The sequence below is a fragment of the Phyllosticta citriasiana genome (genome assembly GCF_038021145.1).
Source record: "Phyllosticta citriasiana strain CBS 120426 chromosome Unknown IWZ02scaffold_6, whole genome shotgun sequence".
In the NCBI taxonomy this organism is placed as follows: domain Eukaryota; kingdom Fungi; phylum Ascomycota; class Dothideomycetes; order Botryosphaeriales; family Phyllostictaceae; genus Phyllosticta; species Phyllosticta citriasiana.
Window position 1 is genome coordinate 1,603,077 of NW_027117283.1, and position 18,258 is coordinate 1,621,334.

An 18,258-nucleotide genomic window follows, 5' to 3' on the forward strand; every position below is an offset into this window, starting at 1 on the left:
CCTCAAAGAAAGCGAGAGCAACTCAGATTCCATTGCTCAACTACCTCTGCTAGGTATACATGCTGTCTCTCAAAAAAACAAATTCCGAAAACAAAGGAGCGTCCGGCCCACCACCGCAAAGCCCTCGATTGCCTTCATCTCCAACACCTGCTAACCTCGCCCTATGACACTCGGCCGTCTCTTACAAGATGCCGGGGAGGAGCCCCGGGAGAAGACCAGCCAGGCTGTTCAGGAGCCCGTTCAGGAGCGTGTTGAGCGAGTTCAACGTGCCACCGACAAGGCCAGTCAGAATGTCGGACAGCTGACCGTTGAGGCCAACGACGGTCGTCAACAGCGTGCTGAGAGTACTCGCAAGAGTCTGAATGACCGTGCCCAGCGAACCAGTGGCTAGATATCCACCGACGTCAGCAATCATGTGTCTCCATATTTCGATGGCTATGGTGTGTCACTTACTGAGGTTGACAATGTTTCGCAGGGCCGTCAGCGTGTTGAAGACGATGGTGACGATCTCGGCAACGGCGTTCGCGAGGTCGGTGAGGCCGTCAGTCTGACGAGCCCTGAGCTTCAAGCCAACCGTGTTCGTGATCGCAGTGGTAATGTCGCCGATGTGGAAGATGAGATCCGGCAGGAGAACATTCTCGATCGTGTCCAAGGCCTCAGATTGGCCCACCGTGTTGTCGAGGACGTCCGCGACCAGGCCCTCTGTTATGCTGTCAACCAAGTCTTCTTCTCCTTCTTCCCCTTCTACTCCCAACAAAGATGCGCGAGGGAGACTTACGGATCTCGGTGGCCGTGTTTCGAACGTCAGCAGTGCCGGCCTGGACGACTTGGGTAGCGCTGGAGATGACATCGCGCTTCTCAATGGCTGCCGTGTCGGCGGGAGCGGCTCCAGCAGCGGGGGCGGCAAGAGCGCCAGCAAAGATGCCGGCAAAGGCAAAGAGGGAGACGAACGAGACCTTCATGGTGGTGGATGAGACGAAGACGTTTAAAACGACTGAAGAGCTAGCTGGCTGGTCGAGCGAAGGTATCCGAGGATGCTGATGGAGATCTGATCTGCTGGATGATGCTTTCAAGTCGTCGTCTTCGTCCTCCTTTTATATCCTCTCGGTCTTGTCGTTTTCGTCCTCATTTTCCTCATTGATTCTGAGACCTCTCCCTCTTCCCCCGCTGTTGCCTCCGAGAGTATTGCTCGAGTCACTGGGCCCACCATTCACTTTGCTTCGTCGACGCCAGCTCAGCCAGCCAGCCAGCCAGCAGTCACACCTCCACCATTGCCATCGACAAGCGATCGCGATGCCATCGACTGGAGTGTGAGTGAGCGGGAGCATGCAGGTGGGTCCCTCAACCACCACGAACAACAAACAAAGCCATTCATTGGCCGGGAGCATGGGCCGTCGAGCCTCGCTCCGCGACCAAAGGAGAAGGTCGAACGAAAACCAGACAGACAGCCGCAGCCAGCTCTCGACGTGCACAGCCGAAAAACAAAGTGGGCCATTGGACATGTCTTTGCAAAAAGTAAGAGTAAAAGAAACAAAACTTCTCACGCATTCGTCCTTGAAGAAGAACTACCATGTCGTCCTACCACACTGACCCCACAAATTCTTCGAGTTCACGAGTAGTCGGTAGTGGTCCCGCCAACCCACACGTATTCAGCCTCGCCTCGGCGTGCACATCCGGCCTGCCAAAGCAATAGCCAAGTACCACCATTTGCCATGTGTGTGTGTGTGTGTGTGCAAGAGTAACAGCAAAAGGAACCAACCCAATGCTTGTCCTCCCTGACGAACCACATGTCGTCCCACCACACATACCCCTACGCGACCTACCTACCCCACACGTTCCCGCACCCACCCGTGCGTAGGTACCCGAGTGACCGCCGCCTTGCAGGCTGGCAAGTTGGGTATTTCTGGGGCCGAAGCCAGCCCGCGCTAACCATGTCGGGTAATTAGATGGGTGGTGCTTCTGCAAGGCGACCTGGCCCTGGCCCTGACCCTGACCCTGGCCCTGGCCCTCGCGAGCCTTTATTGGTTCTTCTTCTGCTCACGATTCACTGCCCACCACGAGCCTCATTGCTGCTGCTGTTGCTGCGGGAGCTGCATGCATGTCTTGCAGCTCATCACAAAGTGAGAGAGAGACCGAGGTAGGTAGGGAGCCTAACTCGACTGGCAAATCCTTAGCAAAAGATTCTAGTCAACCTGTCTGTCGTCTATGGATGGCCTTTTTTGCTTTTGCTTCTGCTTCGCCTGCGCAGCCCCTCCCTAGCCTAGCCTAGTCTAGCCTAGCCTAGCCTCGCCCAGCTAGCTGCCCTTCCTCTCGGACGTCTCCGCTTACACTTCTGGCAAAGAAGCCAAGACGAAACACGAAAACCACCAAGAACGCAGGAATAGGTAGGGACGGACGACAATCCAGAGCAGCAAAAAGAAAGCAATGCTCACCATTTTCACCTTGTCAGTCAGTCAGTCAACATGTCGTCGATGGCTTCTCTCCTGCCTTCTCTTCCCTTGCGTGCAATGCTATGCTCAGCCCATCCCATCATGAATCAAACGTCTCCACTCCTGCGAGAGAGTGCCAAGACGAGACGAGGCAAGACAGTCGCAGAGGCACGAACGAATGAATATGGGCAAGGTGAGGTAGCGTCACGGCCAACCAACCAACCAACCCATCCGCCTGTAAACGAGCTGACCATGGGCGGAGGCGTTAGCGTCGGCCCCCACGCAAACACACACACACACCGGCTAGAAGATCCCAAGACAAACAATGCATTTGGTGTATAAACACACTCCATACACACCTGTTTCGATCGACGGGGTGTGGTAGTGGTGATGCCTTGGCGAGACAGGCCAAGACGAGGAAGGAGAAGGAAGGAGAAGGACAAGGACAAGAAGAAGATTGTCTTTTGAAAATAATTTACAAATCCGTACCTCATTCATTCGTTCATTCGTTCGTTCGCCAATGAAACTAGATAGGTAAGAAACGACGCCTATCTGCCTCCATCTCATCCATCCTCCTCTTTCCACCACTCACGGTCCGAGTCCGCCGGGCCGCCCGCGTGGTTGTTCGGATGATGTTGTTTGGGTCGATCATCGTACGCTGATTGATTCGTCTGGTTTGTGTTGGTTGTCGTCTCTGAAAGGGGGGGGGGGGGGGGGGGGGAAAGGGAAGACAAGAAAAAACACCTCAACCTCTCTCCCCAAAGTACATCGCCCATTCGCCCAGTACGCCAGCCAGCCAGCCAGCCAACCAACCAACCAGCCAGACACAAGAGACAGACAAGACAGATAGCACGAGGAACCAAAACGCCGCCGCCCCCGCCGCCGTCGCCGCGTGCTCTACAATGGAAAGAAAAAGGTGGCAATCGAGCAAGCAAACATGTCATTCAGAGACGTCATGCCGTCATTCCAGGTTCTCAACCACAACCCACAGCAGGCCCTCGAGGTGAACACCGCCGTAGGGGAGGTCAGCGTAGTATTCGCCGCCACGCTGCTGCTGCTGCTGCTGCGGACCTCCTACTCCACCTCCTGCTCCCCAATACTCGGCCTCTATGCCGCCGCCGTGTTTCTCATTGCCACATCGTCTCGCCCACCGGTCTCTTCGCTCCTCCCTCCGGCCTTCCCTCCACAGCCGCCTAGCCTCCCTCCACTCGGCCTTGAGCTTGTCCTTCTCCACGCGCCAGGCCGCGCGCTGCTCCGCACGCAGGGCCCTCCTCTGCTCGCGCGGCAGGCCCTTGAGCTCCTTGTGCGCCGCACGGTTCGCCGCCCGGCTCTGGCGCCACTCGTTCTTGAGGGCGCGCATCTGGGAGCGCTTTTCGCGGCGGCGGGCCTCTGCCGCGCCGCGCGCCGACTCGGCCGCCGCGACAGCCTTGACGCGCTCCTTTTCGATCTCGTCGCGCGACCGCTTGCCCTTGCGCAGCGCCTCGGTTGCGTCGTCTTCAATCTCCTTCATGCGCCGCAGGAACTCGACTTCGATCGAGTCTTGCTCCGCCTCCGTGTCCCACTCGTCGTCGCTGCTGCCCGCGTCGCTGCCCTCGTCATCGCTGTTGCGTCCGTCGCAGCTCGCGATGTTTATGCTGCTGCTGGCGTCGTTGTGCGCGTCGCCGTTTGTCGTCGTTGATACTGGCGTCCGCAAGCTCGGCGTGTACCAGCCAAAGTCCTCGGGTGGCATGTCCGGCGTCTGGAGACCGCGATCCTCCCTTCGAATGTCGTTGACGGACGCTGAACGCAGCGGCATGGTCCTGCTGGCGCCCCAGCCCGTCTCGCTGGCTCCGCGCCAGTGCCGTGGTTGATACGGATATGGATACTGGGCCCTCATGGCCAGATGGTGTTGGCCCAGATTCAAGCTCTGCACGCGGCCGCCGGCTCGTCCGCCCCTGCCTCCTCCCCATCCCGTCTTTCGCCACTCTCCAAAGCCGCCATTGCCGTACCCATAGCCCAGTCCTGCGCCAAGGTCCATGCCGCCTAGGCGCCGCTTTTCTTGGAGGTCCCTGTTCCATGCGACGGCGCGCTTACCAAAATCGCTGGCATACTCTTCGCAGCGCTTGCTGAATTGCTGGCCCCAGTCCTCCCATTTTTTGCTATACTCGGTACCCCACTGCGTCCAGCTCTGCGCCCAGGGCGGGGTAGGTTGGACATCATCATTTTTGCCGTCGCTGCTACTCCGGCTTTTGCCGCAGCTGCCGCTGAATTTGTGGATGCTGCTGTTGCTGCGGTGCAGCGGAGGTACCAGAGGTGGAAGAGGCCCTGCCGTGGGAAATGGCACGCAGGGAAATGGTCCTGGTCGGGGAAACGGTCCTGGACAGAAGCGAGTTCGCGAAGCTTGAGCGCGTGCAGCAAAGGTTGCAGCACGCTGGACCGCGCAGGGCAGATTGCCCAAGGCGCCGGGAAGCGGCGGGAGCGGCCGATGTGCCAGGGAAAAGTTGGGCGGCACACCACGTTTCGTGGGTATTGGAGGTAGAGATTTGGATAATGCCGTGGACGAGGGCGGCGTATTGAAAGATCTTTTGGACGATGAGGATGAGGTGCTAGGAGCAATAGAGGCGGTCTCTTGCCGCTCGTCTACAGCATCCTCCTTCACAGCCGCAGCAGCAGCAGCTTCCTCGTCCTCTTCTTCTATTAACGCGGCCCATTGCCTCGCACCTGCCATTTCGTCTGCGTACTGGGCCGCTGCTTCCGGGGGCAGGTCAGGGAGCGGATCTGTCGGCAAGCCCTCCCAGATCAGTGGCTCGATCCACGGATCCAGCATCTCGACTCGCTCGCCCTCGCTCGCCCCCGGCCGCAGCACGTCACGGAGCAGCGCATTGCGCAGGCCAACTCGGCTCTCGTTGATGCGCAGCGCGCTCAGCAAGCCCTCCATGTCAACAATGCGCACCATGAGCCCGCGCGGCGCGAAGAAGACGGCATTGGCCCGCGCAATATACGTCTCCATGAGGTGCCATGTTGCGTCCTCGTCGTAGTCGGGCCATCGTAACGACGAAAACACTGTCGTCAGACCCTTGAGGAAGGCCAGGAACAATGCTGGTCGGATGCCAAATGCCTCGAGCGTCGGCGCGTATGACGGGAAAAAGGCGAGGGAGCCCGCGCGTTCGACGTGAGACTGAAACTGCGGTATTGCGATCGGTCGTGGTAGACGCGTTGAAGGCAAAGACTCCAGATTGCTCGTATTGTGCAGCGGGTGGGTGAATCGTAGCGCTCGGTCAAGAATGTCTTCCTCGGCCGAGTGTTGGATTTCAAACGGCGGCGGGTCGTCTCCTTGGTATGATTGGGGTCTCGTTCTTGGCCTCAGAGTCCTTGAGCGTTCATCTTGCAGATCATTGTGTATGCTGAGTCGGTTCAGGGTAAGGCGATTGACGGAGAGGTCTTCGAATGGCGGTGGTGGGGGTGGCAGCTCAAGCTCCTCCTCGCATCCAAGGTTGTTGTGACGGTGTACAATGGCCTCGACCTGGACTTGTTCGTAGCTCGGTGGAAGGTCCTCGAAGCGCGGGCCTCCAGGACTGGTGAGTGGTGTGTGAAGGTCCCTCCCAACCTCAGTCTCGACATCCGAAGTGTCCGAGTCGACGTCTGGTATTGAGGATTCCTGGTAGGCCAGAGAGCTGGCCAGAGAGGCGGCGCGGGTGGAGCGAGCTTGAGAGCGGCGAGGGAGACGGAGCGGCTGGGGTTGATAGTAGGCACTCATTGTCCTGGGGATCCGAGAGTGGTTTCGACAGGAAATGAGGAGTGCCAGAGGGTACGTGAGCAGTGACGTGGGATTTAGGTGGGCGGCGCGGCCATGGTGGTCGCGGGGCGGGTTTTGGCTGTGCCAATGGTCCTACGCTGGCGCAGTCTCGCTGATATCGGCCAGGCACGAATTGTTGCCTAGTGCGGCCCCCAGCCCAGGATGCTCACATGCTGCCGGATGCTCGGACGCCCATGAACCCACCAAAGCCACGCCTCAGCGCCGCCGAACCCTCTGCTGCGCCTCGATCCTCTGCCCAGTCACGTCGCCCGCTGTACACGACCTCGAATCCTCCCTCCGACTGCGTCGCGTCTCCAGCGACACTTGTCGATTGGCGCTTCGTCCCGAGAGACTGTCGCCGCGGCCAATGAGCAGCCCAGCGGTGCTCAAGACTCAATACAAATTAGCAGGATCGAAGATCGAAACGGGATCTGTAGCCAGAGCCTGCCTGCATCGCATAACTCGAGCAAGACCAAGCGAGGTCAGTGATGACCATCAATGCCTCGTCCATGTCGGCGCTCGATATGAAGCACCTGGGCGACGGGCCCGCGCAAACAGCCTCGCCATGTGTCGAATTCTCAAGCAAAGTCGCGCATCGCGCACATGCGCGCAAGCAAGTATATCCGGAACCAAGCAGTCCAAGACTGGCGAATGCGGTGCGGGTGCGGCGAAATGTCCGGTGCGGTCGTGCACGTTCTTTTGAGATGGATGGCAGCGCTTGCCGCTTTGACCTTCTGGCCATGGCTCAAACGGTTCTGCGGGAAGGTTTCGCACTTTGCTGCAAGCAGCCCAAAGCAGAGACACAATCATGCTTTGAAATGTCTCCGGATATGTTATTGAATACATATTGGACGGATGATAGTTAACAAGTCGGTCGCCGAGGGAAGAGGGTAAGAGGCCGAAGCCAAAGCCGACATTGCATGCGGGTGTTCGGCAGGGCTGCGCAATGGTCGAAATCTGACGTGAAATGAATGTTAGCGACGGTAGCGGAAAGCGTAAGAACTGCGACACACCTAGGTCCATGGTCACAGGTCAACCTGGCGGGAGTTCAAGAACCAAAACAAGTCAAGGCAAAAGCACAGAGGCGTCGATAAAAAAAAATTTTTTTCATTCAGAGCAGCTACTTATTACAAAGACCAAAAGAAGCCAAAGCCTGTCAGACGTCCTCCAGCGCCCACTCATGCAGGAAGACCGAAGTCTTAGAACCGCAAGAGTTGAGATCATCTCCACCGCAGCCGAGGCCGCAGTACAATACCATCACTCTAGGGCGCCGGGGATTGCAGTCATCAGCCAGGTTGGAGATTCTGTGGCTCTTGTAAGGAGCTCAGAAGAAGGCGTCTACTATAGAAATGATTCCATCTGCGAGACTGTTAGCTGCTGTCGTCGTCGACGTCGTCAACCTTTGGGGGGGGATGCGTACGAAGTAAGATCGCTGGAGTTGGAAGAGAGCGAGGCGGCGACAGACTTTTGTACTTCTGCGTGTGGCCCGTGCGTGGGCTTGCGTTAGTCAGCGTCTTAAGCGAGCCACCACGGTCCGTCCCGCCGAGAACATCCCGACGCCATCACCGTCGCTGGTCCATCTCGTCCGTCAGTCGTTGTGGCACTTCAACTCATAGGGAATTCTATCTCATTCGTTCTAGGAATCTACGAAACTCTCGAAACTCTGTCTTGGAAATGAAAACTCAGCGCTCTGGCAATCTCGACCAATCTCTGGCCCTCATGCTCTCCACTCTCGAGACTACTCAACCGTCCGTCCTCGTGCTCTTGGGGGTCAGGGCCCGTTCTTCTCCGGCTGGAGAGCTCTGTGTGCGCTTGACACGAAACGGGTCATGCCAATTGAAGTTGGGGTTCTGGGGGACGACATCCGTGCCCCAGTACGTGACCACCAGAGGGATCTGCACGTCGGCCTGCTCGTCTGTCTGCTCGTTGGCCCAAGGGGGAGGGAACCGGTCGTCGTAGAGAGCCGCCTCTCCTACCTTTACCTTCCCCATCTTCCGCCCGTAAGGACTCGGATCGTTCTTCCATTTGATGATCTGCTTCATGAGTTCCCTGCGATGGAACTCGATGAAGAAGGTTTTCTTTGCGGACCGCCACCCGACTGGCATGTGTTGCATGCTCTTTTCAAACTTGTCGATTTCAGCGGAGACCATTAGGTCGGTTCGGTGTTCGTAGGACCCTTCCATGGTTTTTGAATCGCGATGGAAGCGGTGCCATCTTCAACATTGGGGTCCCGGGGCCATTCGCTTTTATGGCCATCTGGTCAAAAAACAACAATTCCATCGAATTTGAACATGGCAGCTTCCAAGGGCTAATCTCAGTGGAGCATGTAAACCGACTTCATTGAGTTGCGGTTTTGGCGACTTGAGGGCCTGCAGACGCACAGTGAGTAGGCAAGTAACGGAGATGCTGAATCTGATTTTCAACTTTGCTGAACACAAAAAGATTGGGAACTCTCTCCACTGACCTGTTATTTTTCATGCCGGAACTTGGAACCCCATCATTCAAAATTCGTTCATTGAGCAACAACCACAAACTTCACTTCAAATCTTGCTTTGGTATGAAAACTTACTCAATTGCATGCTAAAAAGCGCGTCATGTCAGCACACGAGGGGAATCAAGTAGAAGCAACAGAACCCCGTGGCTATTAACTCCGAATCATCTAAGAAACAAAAGAAACCCATCTCATCTCTCATCTCTCTTCTTCTTTTTCTACATGACTCCACAGTCAGTGCCCCTCTCTTTGGCCTGCCAGACGCTATTCTTCCTCGGTCTCTGCACCGGCCTCTGCACCCGCTGCGAGGGCACTGACGGAGGCAACGTCGGATCCAGGGCCTGCGGCGGCATTCTGGCAGCGGGCCCAGCTGAACCACGGGCGGCATAAAACCTCTTAAATGAACGGCGCGGTGGCTGCTGCCGCCCGCCGCCCAACGTAGACGACCGCACGCGCGCGCGCGGCGGAAAGTCGACCACTGTCTTGGGTGACACGGGACGCTCCAAGAGATCGACCGCCGCACCAGCAGCGGACAAGGAGGGAGCCATCGTCGTCGTCGCATCTACTACGTTCACAGTCTTCGAGCCCCAAGGGCCCTCATACGCAAAGTTCGGATTCAAACCAGCCTCGATCCAGCTCCACTCGCAGCGGCTCTGCGGGACATCAAACTCACCCGTATCGCCAGCCTCAGCAGCGCGCTGCGCCGCGGCGGCAGCGACGTGCGGGAAAGGGGGAGGCGGCGGGAATCGCGCGTCCAAGACGGCGAGCTGGCTCAGGCGCACGAACAGGGTGCGCGTGGCGGGCTTGTCGACGTGGGCGACGTGGGCGAGGTCGGCGCGGCGGCTCTCTCTGGCGGCGTTGGCGCGCAGCGCGTTGATTTCGGCGACCAGTCTGGCGCGGAAGGCGGCGATGCCGGAGCGGGACGTGGGGTGCGTTACGGACAGCTGCGAGGCTTGTCGTTGGTCGTGTGGGTTCAGGGATGTGGGGCCCGTGGAGAACATGTACTCACTGTTGAGGCTGTTGAGTTCCATCTTGTCTTGCACTGCTTGGGGGTGTGATTGGCTGTCTGTGAACAGAGTCTGATGGGTGCGTAGATGGATGGATGGGAGGGTTGCCTATGTGAGTGAGTGATCCATGAGGACAGCCTGGTGTTTTGTCCTCCACGGCCATTTCGAACAGCGACATTGAAATTGAGGGAGGGCCGTTGCTGTTCTCGTTACCGTGGGCGTAAAGCGGCGAAACAATGTCTTTGTATACGCAATCAATAGACGCTGCGTTGCTGAGCAACAGATCAACATGAACAATCCCTTTGTCCCCTTCTCGTTTCGTTTCGTGTGTCAATCATGAAGTGGGGAATTTGGATGTCATGAAGACCTTGCTGTGTCGGCTTTGCTGAATCGTGGACATATTCAATTGCTAAATCACGACAAGGAGGTGATGTGTCATAATATTCAGCATGAAAAGGATAGAGACATGGTAGGGTGCGTTGAGACTCCTCAGGAGAAGCGACATTCATACCATGCACCAATTCCGACTCTCGCAATCAACCCTCCATCAATATATGCTCGTTCCCAAACACATCCAATCTCTCACACATCTACAAATGCAGGAATACAAGAGTATGCAAATATCGCCACCCAAATGCTGCCATGAATACTACATCTCTCAACTCCTATCCACCCTCGCGCATGCATTAAATCCATCTAGAATCCTCATCACCTCTTCTCATCATTGCTAAACCGCGGCGCGCCCTCAGGCACCGGCGGTGGCGCGTAATCCCGGCGGGGTCCATTGACAGGCGGCAAGTTCGTCGCAATCGCATCCTCATAGCTCGGCGGCGCGTCTTCATAGCCCGGCGCGCTCTGCGGTGGCAGGTAGCCACCTTGTGGAGGCATCATATGATTAGCAGTTCCAGCGGACATGGGAGACGGCGAGGACGGGGCATAGTACGGCGATGCGGTCATGCCACCGGGGACAGGCTTGCGGGGCGGGATTCCATTTGGTGACCCAGCTGCGGCTGCTGCTGTTTTGCATGGGTCCGCCATGGCGGCCAGCAAGGCGGGCGGCGGCTCGATGCCAGAGAAGACCTTGACGGGGAGACGTAGCGGCAGGACGATGAGCTGGTCCAAGCCGTGCTTATATGTGGCGTAGCCCAGGCCAACGCGCACCTCGAGCTCGTAGTAGCGCGACAGATTACAAGTCTCGAATGAGGGAGCCACCGTGTTAGGCAGCGGCTTGTCACTCCAATATTCCGGATTGATAGGCACCTCAGTGCCCGGCACGTCCGATGGCGCGCCCAGCGGAATCGCCATGTTGGAGAAGCTGGCGATAATCCAGCTGTTGGATTCGGTGCGCATTATCTCGTGCGCGCGCACTTGAGTGTAGCCAATGAGCTCGATTTGGAACATTTGCAGGTAGACCGGCTCCGTCCGCTCATTCAGCTGCTTGACGAGCACGCGGAGAGGGAGGTCATCATTGAGTGTAAGAATGGCCGGGTTCGGTAGGCGGGCATCGATGCTGAATCGAGGAGGCTCTATCGGGGGAGTGGAGGCAACGGGGCTGGGCGGTGCACTGCCAGATTTTTCTTTTAGCTTTCCAAGAAAACTACTTTTTCGCTCCGGTCCCGTGATGAGCTTTGGGTTGAACTGATGTTGTCGCCTGGCATAGACCTCGCCGTCGGCTTTCTGAGGTCTCGGTGGCTCGATGGGGAGGAAGTTGAAGTGGACAAACTGGTATGCAGTTAGCCTAGCTCACTCAGCATTGCCTTGCGAAACCTACGGATCTTGGATTCTCTTTCAACAAAGACGGACGATTGACCGTGCATTTAACAAAGTACTTGACCTCCGCCTCGCCAGGATAGCCGGTCAGTGAAGGGGGTAACGTCTGCTTGACATGTCGAGTTGGCGGCCTTGCTATCTCCAGGGTCGCAATGTTGAGTCCGCCGGTGAGGGAGTTGGTGGTGTGACAGGCATTGTTGAAAGGAAGCTAGCTGGAGTTAGCATTTCCCATTTCCTACACAATCTAAAGATTGGGCCGACCTTGAAGGCAAACGGATACTCGTACTCCCCAACATTCAAGGTGTACTTGTGCGATTCCCAGTCGAGCGTCTGAAGGTTTGGCGGAGGGAAAACGACGGCCGTTTTGTACAGGATCTGCAGCGCATTAGCCTTCGGCGACGACAGATACGTCGGTGAAGGAGTGATCCCGTGCCTTGTGAATTTCCAGCACAGGTCGCTGTTGTTTGTTCGGGTAGTCGGGCCTAGGCGGTGGAATGAGCCTTGTTCTGCTCTCGCCTTCGAGCTTGACGATTATCGACGAGACGGTGGTGTTGCTAGTTGCGCGCAAGAGCACGCGGCCAGAGATGGTATCGAGGTTCGTGTAGTGCGGCGGCGGCTGGTCGAGGAGAATGGAGACGAGCATGGTGGAGAAGAATGACGTTGATGGGCGGAGCAAGGGAACTGAGGTGCCTGGGATTTATCGGGACATGGAAGGCACCGAATCGCTTACTCATGGCACGCGGAGGGAAGCGGGAGCGAGCAACGCTGGAGAAATGTCTGTCGACTTCAGGTTGGAGCTCGGAGGGCCAAATGCGCGCTGCGCCATGCAATGACGACCGGGCATGGCCGGCTGGAGGAGCATGCCCGTGGTGGTGTTGAAGGCCGCCACCGTCAGGCTGAGGTGCCGCGAAACCCTGCACAGCCGCCTCGGCGCGTACCGCAACTGAACACCATCGCCTCCTCCTTCTCCACACATCCTCGCCCTGCATCCTGCGACTACATATCTCACATCGTCTACATCGCACCCGCTTACTGTACAAGCGTCACGGCTTTCTGGCGTGTCCAATATCGGCGACTGGGCTCGATAAAACCTCCAAGGACAGGCCGACCGTCGGTGCATCACAGCTCAAAGGACAGTTTCATTTGCGATCCAATGAAGCTCACTCGGCCTATGGAGTATGGCGTCTGTCTCTCTTTGCTGTGACCTTTCGCTGGCATAACCTTCATATGATGCATGTGATGGGGTTTCTTGAGAACATCCAACCCAGAGAAAGATGAGGGTAAGAACGCAGAGCCTAAGGCTCACTTTGGAAGTTTCCAGTTCCTCCAAGTGCGCGAGCGCTGAAGTCGACTTAATTTGGTCCAATTAGCAACAGAAGCTTTAAGTAGCGGATGCGCGGGTATGTGTAGGTGGATCGTCAGCGGTAGCCGGTCCATTGCCGCACGTCTAATTCTTGAAGATGCTTCGATGAATAATGTGCCTGTCCTGGGAGGCTTTCGTGGCTGGCCCAATGCATCAGACAAAACACAAAGTCGCCGAGGAGCTCATTGTTCTGTTGGATTTTCGCCAGATCAAAATGTCTTCGGTCAAGTGTTTGAACGCCACAAGCCTGAGTCGCTATACCTGGATCGCTGAAATCCTGAGCTGGAGCTTCAATCATTATAACCGTCCCGTCTTGTCATCGGTTGAACGGCAGCTTGATGTGCCGCCTCTTGGCCAGTAGCGTTGGAAATGCCGACCGAAAGCTTCTTGCGCCGCGGCCCGCGAACGCAGTGCTTTTCGGCACTAACGTATTCTGGAAGGTTGGAAACCAGGGAGCATCAAGGGAACCTGATATGCCTTGTTAAGTTAAACGGAATCGCGTTCAGGAAGGCGTTGTGGGCTTGATCTGTTGCTTGTAAACATTCAATCCCTATGATGGCGAGATTTCACGATGCGACAAGTGAACAGCAGATTTTGACTCATTTCCAAGCGCTATGGCCTCCACGACGCAGGCGCATGCATTGGCGAAGGGAGTGAGCGGACGGGAGTCATTGTCACGTGCTTCTGTGAGCGTGTAGTTATGCACGGTCTTCACGAGATGTCCGCAAGAGCCCATAGATTGAGTTGGCCTTTAGCAAAAAAAAGCAAGAGGAGTGTTGCGCCGCGCTATAATTGCACATCAACTCTCACTGCGGAACACCACACCTTGGCTGAACATTTGACATGTCGGATTTACCTTTTTCTTTTTTTTTTTTTCCGACAGCTAGACATCTGGATTGGTCGTGCTCTAGGGAGTGAGAATGCGCCAGCAAAGTTGTTGAATTTTCGAGTCTAGTTTCTTGAAATTTTTGTTCGCCATTTGTGAAGGCTATCTGACTACCTAGGGAGCAACCTGTTATGGTGGAGGACTGTGAACATTCGTCGACAGTCGATCGAGTGGATTTGCGTATCAAGATGTTTGCAACCACATGGTCGCGAAGGAATGAATGTGAGTGAAGCGGATAAGCGACCGTATTGCCATTTTGGAAGAATTTGTGTTCGTGACTTTTCTGGTACCGTCAAGCAAAGACATCTATCCAAACTACGAAGACCCCGAAACGTGCAGCAAGACCAAAGATATCCAATCAGCACCTTGTGCCCTGGGCGTATCGAGGTTGCAGCTGTCCGGACTTGCCAGCGTCGTACTTGTTCATGATAAGATCAATGGCAGAGCCCTTTTTCTGATTGCATTGTTCGGAGTTTCCATTCTGTTCCAAGTTTTGAGTGTAGTAAGATGCGGGATTGACGCTGGTCGTGGCCTGGTACAGCTTTTGAGGACCACAACTATAATCCGAGCCGTGAGCCAGGTGATGTGAAAGATGGGTAGGGTCAGGTGCTTACGGGATGCTCTGATCTTCTTTCACATAGATCAACAAGTTGGTCCCTGGATCTCCTCCCACAGTCGCAGTAAACCTGCTTTCACGGTCTTGGGATACGCAATCCCCAAGGTTGTAGGGCTGATTGTCGGGGGGTGGAGAGATCGAAGATGGGGCCTTGCCGGTGCAATAGGCAACGAACTTGTCCGTGTCCTTCTCCTTTATTTCGAATGCGGCCTCAAGAACATGACCCAGAGACCAGTAAACGTAGAGGTTCGCTACCGCATAGTTAAGAGACGTTGGAGAACCGTTGTCCGGGGGGGCGGGGGCGGGGGCGGCGGCGACGGTTGAAGCCGCCGCCAGAGTGAGTCCGGCAGTGAGAAAGTGGCGCATAGTGAGGTCTGATGCTAACACAAGACTCGGGCAATAGAAGCTAGAAACCGCGGGCGTGAAGTGTGGGAGGTGTGGTAGTTGACAATGGTGTTTGTCTGGGGAAAGCGCAGCGGGTGGCTTTGTATTTAAACACCGTTGGCGGCGTCGCCAAAGCAAGATTCCGGGTACTCATGTCGGATTATATGCCGCCCAGGATGTTCCAACCGAGTCCGAAAAGGACTACGGGATCACCAAGAGGCGCTCTTCACTCTGGGCACCGTCGCACAGTTGCCAATCCTTGACCGCTGGCCAATAGGGCCCGTAACACGAACAGTGGGCATGAGGAGACGATTCGCGACCGACCAATCCACAGACACGAGATGCAAGAGCGGCGAATCATCTGTCATTGTTGCGGGTAGCAAAGCTGATGCTTGCTCGTATTAGCCAGACTTTCTGTTAATGTCAGATCATTGCCATCAATTCTCCCAATTTGGCGCTCCAATAATACCTTCGCAAGGCCAAAATTGGTCCATCATGCTCCGCCGGCTCCCGCGGCATACTTTGGGATGTGGAGCATTATAGTTGTAGGAGGGAAAGACGCTGGCTGTTTTTGGCCGACGCGAGCAAGGACCAGTTGATGAGTGGGTCTATTTGCTACACAAGTTGACCATTAAGTCACCCCACGAATTTCTCCCGCATTCGCAAGCGACGAAAACGAAGAATGGCGCACACTGCAAGGGGATTAGATTTGCGCAGAGCGAGATGAAGTTCGGTCGGTAATCACGTGTCATCTAAATTTAGCTGGAGAAGCGCAGCGAAGCAGCTATGCTTGTCATTCGGCGGGGAAACTCGCGATGTGGCGCACTGCTCGAGTTTGGGCAGCCGGCAAAGGGCGGCTCAGTAATATTCATCATGGCGCTATGGGTGGTGTTTAGATGCGAGCGGGCGGTACATAACTGGGAACAAATCGAGGATTGTGTGGAACGGGACGACGGAAAAGAAAGTGACTTGCCAGAGTTTGGGTTCCCGAACACTCCGGCCGGCTTCCTTCGGATACACGGGCGGCCTCGTTCTTGGTTCTGTCAACAATTCGATCCATGTCCCAAGCCACGTCACTTTTGGACCACCGACGCCTTCATTCACGACCTGTCGTAAAGAAGCTTGTTGAACTTTATTCAAATCTTCGTACTTTGCCACAGTCCCTGCCATGCAGCGTCCAGATCCAAACCTTCCAGATTCACCCTCTTCGAAAGCGAGGGCATTCCACTAGGACAACAGTTTCGCAACTACTCTCCCGCCGGAATTCAGCATCAGCAAATTTCTCTTCCCCCGGAATTCAGCGTCAGTAAGTTGCAATTTTTTTTTCAACTTCCAATCAGGTAACCAGTTAAAAAGTCTAGCTTCTAACTTTCTAACCCTAGTCTCTAATGTTGAGTCTACAAATATATAAGAGGCTACGCCTTGGTAAGGGGTATAGTATGGGGATTTTAGCTAACTTATTAGCTAGGCTAAATGAAAGGGCTAAAATTAACATAATCTACCATCATCTTCCCATTCTATTCTCACTTTTTCTTCAAAATTTACTGACGTTAAATACTAGCCTAGGAGTATAACTTTTTTTTTAACTTCTAGCTAGGTAACTAGTTAAAAGGTCTAGCTTCTAGCTTTCTAACCGTGGTCTTTAATATTAAATATATAAATATGAATATACATATATCTATATGTGTATATATATGGGAAGCAACACCTTACAAAGGGGTTTAGTAAGAAGATTTAGCTACCTTATTAACCGGGCCAAAGGGAAAGGCCAAAATTAACGCAATTTCCTATCAGCCTCCCGTCCTACTCTCGTTCTGTCTTTGAGAGTTGTTAACGCTGAACACCGGCCTGAAAAGATCCCTTGCGATCTCAGCCAACAGATCTCTTTTGTGGACATCCACCCAAAATCAAACTCGCATGCCTCGCGAATCCAGCTTGACGGCCTTCGTGTGACCGCCAGGTGTATACGTGGAAAGTCGGTTGCAATCAGCATATACCATCATGAGGTGCCATGGTTCCAACACGTTGCGACAATTTTGTGGGTCCAGCTGGGAAGCGACAAGCTCCCGATCTTAACAACAAATACTGTCATGCATGACCGCTCCTTATACCCAAGTAAAATTGTCTAGCCGACTCTGGCAGTGCGTTCCGCATCCCCAAAAATGCAAGCAAAGCTTTCACACAACAAACTCCATTAAAGATTCGAGTCGAAATCGCGCGTCTTGTACAAGGAAGGCAATCACTCTTCGAGAATGTACTCATCAACCCCGGCGTCAGCAAGATCCATGCAGGATGGAGAGATGAAAGCCCACAGACTCAGCCAAGCAGGCAGGTGTTGTAGAGCCTTCCAGAAGCTACTGATTCTCTCCCCTGCATCTAGCATCAAGGACATAATCTCCACCAGGGGTATACTCAAACTGTTTCCCCAGCGAGCCTGAGGATCTCAAGCAGGACATTACTACGTTGGGTTTGTTTGTTGAATGCCTTGCGACAGCGCGTGCCAATATGTACAAAATCTTTTGTGCTTGGAAGATAGGCATCTATCTACTCCCGCATCTTCCCAAGAGGTTGAGACGACGGACGTTGGCTGCTTGGCTTGTTTCTTGTGAATTATTGTAGGTAGCGTGCCACTCACGTCTTTCCATCCGGTCTCCATTTAGGTCAGAGTATCAAAGGTTTGCTTGCGAAAGAAGTGTGTTTATTGACAGCCGCAGAGAGTAGGGAAGACATGAGCCAAGGCTTGATCCGTTGACTCTTCCCGTAAGATGCCTGGCACCCGGAAACCTGTGGTCGTTCCTGATCAGGTTCTAGGGACCTCGGTCCAACCGTGAGAGCCTTCATGGAGGAGTCGTAACTAATCATGGTGACTAGAAGCGAGTTCCGATGCCCACAGCCCAGTAATTGACCCGACAATGCTGCTGCTGCTGCCATTTGTCCTTCTCTCTGTCCAAACGAAGGCGATTCCTGGTGCTTCAATGACCAGGGAAAAGACGGCGAGTGTTTCAAATCCCATCTCGATCGAGGTTTGGCTCGCGGAACGTTCCAGCGAGGAGGAGCGCAGTAATGCTCAAAAGCGCGGAAGCTGAACGTCGATAGCGTTTTCGAAGAGCTGCAATTTTTCAAGTCATCGAAACAACGTATGCCACTCTAACTGGCGCGAACGACAGAAGACGCAAGTGCTCAATGGCAGAACAGCAGTGCGAGGGCAAGATTTTAATGGGCCGCCGGCGAGCGTCAAACTTTGATTTGGGAGCGGGTCATATCAAGCGGCAGGTGTTTATCAACATCCAGGGTGCGCGACGTTGCGTGGACTCTGGCAAATCGATAACCGTCTTTTGGAACGCCGTCTCCGCGCCCTTGTCGCTCTTCACCGAAAAAGATAAAGCGGCTGAGCGAACAGCAGGGAATGCGTGGGACAAAGTCGCAGGTACTGATAAGCTCCCCGGTTCGATAAAAACTTCTTGTTGAACTTCCCAAGATGCTAAGAGAGCTTCTTCGGTCTTGGTTTTGCAAACTGGTTGAAAGAGAATATCAATC

At 54.9% G+C, this 18,258-nt stretch overlaps 6 protein-coding genes across 6 annotated transcripts; all 6 read right to left on the reverse strand.

The window, feature by feature from the left end:
- Positions 1-14: 14 nt before the first annotated feature.
- On the reverse strand, positions 15-1,034 carry IWZ02DRAFT_261310 (uncharacterized protein). Its single transcript, XM_066763356.1, has 3 exons — positions 779-1,034; positions 454-702; positions 15-387 (listed from the first exon to the last, which is right to left on the reverse strand). The coding sequence occupies exons 1-3, from the start codon at positions 960-962 to the stop codon at positions 182-184; spliced, it is 639 nt and encodes a 212-aa protein (XP_066623265.1). The 5' UTR covers positions 963-1,034; the 3' UTR covers positions 15-181.
- Positions 1,035-2,213: 1,179 nt separating this feature from the next.
- IWZ02DRAFT_451229 (uncharacterized protein) lies at positions 2,214-3,129 on the reverse strand. Its single transcript, XM_066767523.1, has one exon. The coding sequence runs from the start codon at positions 2,921-2,923 to the stop codon at positions 2,537-2,539; it is 387 nt and encodes a 128-aa protein (XP_066623266.1). The 5' UTR covers positions 2,924-3,129; the 3' UTR covers positions 2,214-2,536.
- A 64-nt stretch (positions 3,130-3,193) lies between these two features.
- IWZ02DRAFT_261327 (uncharacterized protein) lies at positions 3,194-6,269 on the reverse strand. The gene has a single exon (XM_066763357.1). The coding sequence runs from the start codon at positions 6,163-6,165 to the stop codon at positions 3,391-3,393; it is 2,775 nt and encodes a 924-aa protein (XP_066623267.1). The 5' UTR covers positions 6,166-6,269; the 3' UTR covers positions 3,194-3,390.
- Positions 6,270-8,594: 2,325 nt separating this feature from the next.
- Positions 8,595-9,999, reverse strand: IWZ02DRAFT_518905 (uncharacterized protein). Its single transcript, XM_066770727.1, has one exon. It carries the CDS (start codon positions 9,724-9,726, stop codon positions 8,914-8,916), a length of 813 nt encoding a protein of 270 aa, XP_066623268.1. The 5' UTR covers positions 9,727-9,999; the 3' UTR covers positions 8,595-8,913.
- A 76-nt stretch (positions 10,000-10,075) lies between these two features.
- Positions 10,076-12,115, reverse strand: IWZ02DRAFT_481817 (arrestin; the record flags this gene model as incomplete). Its single annotated transcript, XM_066769132.1, has 4 exons — positions 10,076-11,424; positions 11,474-11,680; positions 11,734-11,847; positions 11,882-12,115. The coding sequence occupies 4 exons, from the start codon at positions 12,113-12,115 to the stop codon at positions 10,411-10,413; spliced, it is 1,569 nt and encodes a 522-aa protein (XP_066623269.1). The 3' UTR covers positions 10,076-10,410.
- Positions 12,116-13,776: 1,661 nt separating this feature from the next.
- IWZ02DRAFT_451237 (uncharacterized protein) lies at positions 13,777-14,841 on the reverse strand. Its single transcript, XM_066767524.1, has 2 exons — positions 14,336-14,841; positions 13,777-14,278 (listed from the first exon to the last, which is right to left on the reverse strand). Exons 1-2 carry the CDS (start codon positions 14,701-14,703, stop codon positions 14,080-14,082), a joined length of 567 nt encoding a protein of 188 aa, XP_066623270.1. The 5' UTR covers positions 14,704-14,841; the 3' UTR covers positions 13,777-14,079.
- Positions 14,842-18,258: the final 3,417 nt, after the last annotated feature.

Excerpts from the sequence above, each read along its gene's own strand:
- IWZ02DRAFT_261310 (XM_066763356.1), bottom strand. The coding sequence starts at position 962 with ATGAAGGTCTCGTTCGTCTCCCTCTTTGCCTTTGCCGGCATCTTTGCT. Across the intron at positions 703-778 it reads AAACACGGCCACCGAGATCC|AGGGCCTGGTCGCGGACGTC; the intron begins GTAAGTCTCCCT and ends ACAGCATAACAG. Across the intron at positions 388-453 it reads GCGAAACATTGTCAACCTCA|CCACTGGTTCGCTGGGCACG; the intron begins GTAAGTGACACA and ends GTGGATATCTAG.
- IWZ02DRAFT_451229 (XM_066767523.1), bottom strand. The coding sequence starts at position 2,923 with ATGAGGTACGGATTTGTAAATTATTTTCAAAAGACAATCTTCTTCTTG.
- IWZ02DRAFT_261327 (XM_066763357.1), bottom strand. The coding sequence starts at position 6,165 with ATGAGTGCCTACTATCAACCCCAGCCGCTCCGTCTCCCTCGCCGCTCT.
- IWZ02DRAFT_518905 (XM_066770727.1), bottom strand. The coding sequence starts at position 9,726 with ATGGAACTCAACAGCCTCAACAGTGAGTACATGTTCTCCACGGGCCCC.
- IWZ02DRAFT_451237 (XM_066767524.1), bottom strand. The coding sequence starts at position 14,703 with ATGCGCCACTTTCTCACTGCCGGACTCACTCTGGCGGCGGCTTCAACC. Across the intron at positions 14,279-14,335 it reads AAAGAAGATCAGAGCATCCC|TTGTGGTCCTCAAAAGCTGT; the intron begins GTAAGCACCTGA and ends CTCGGATTATAG.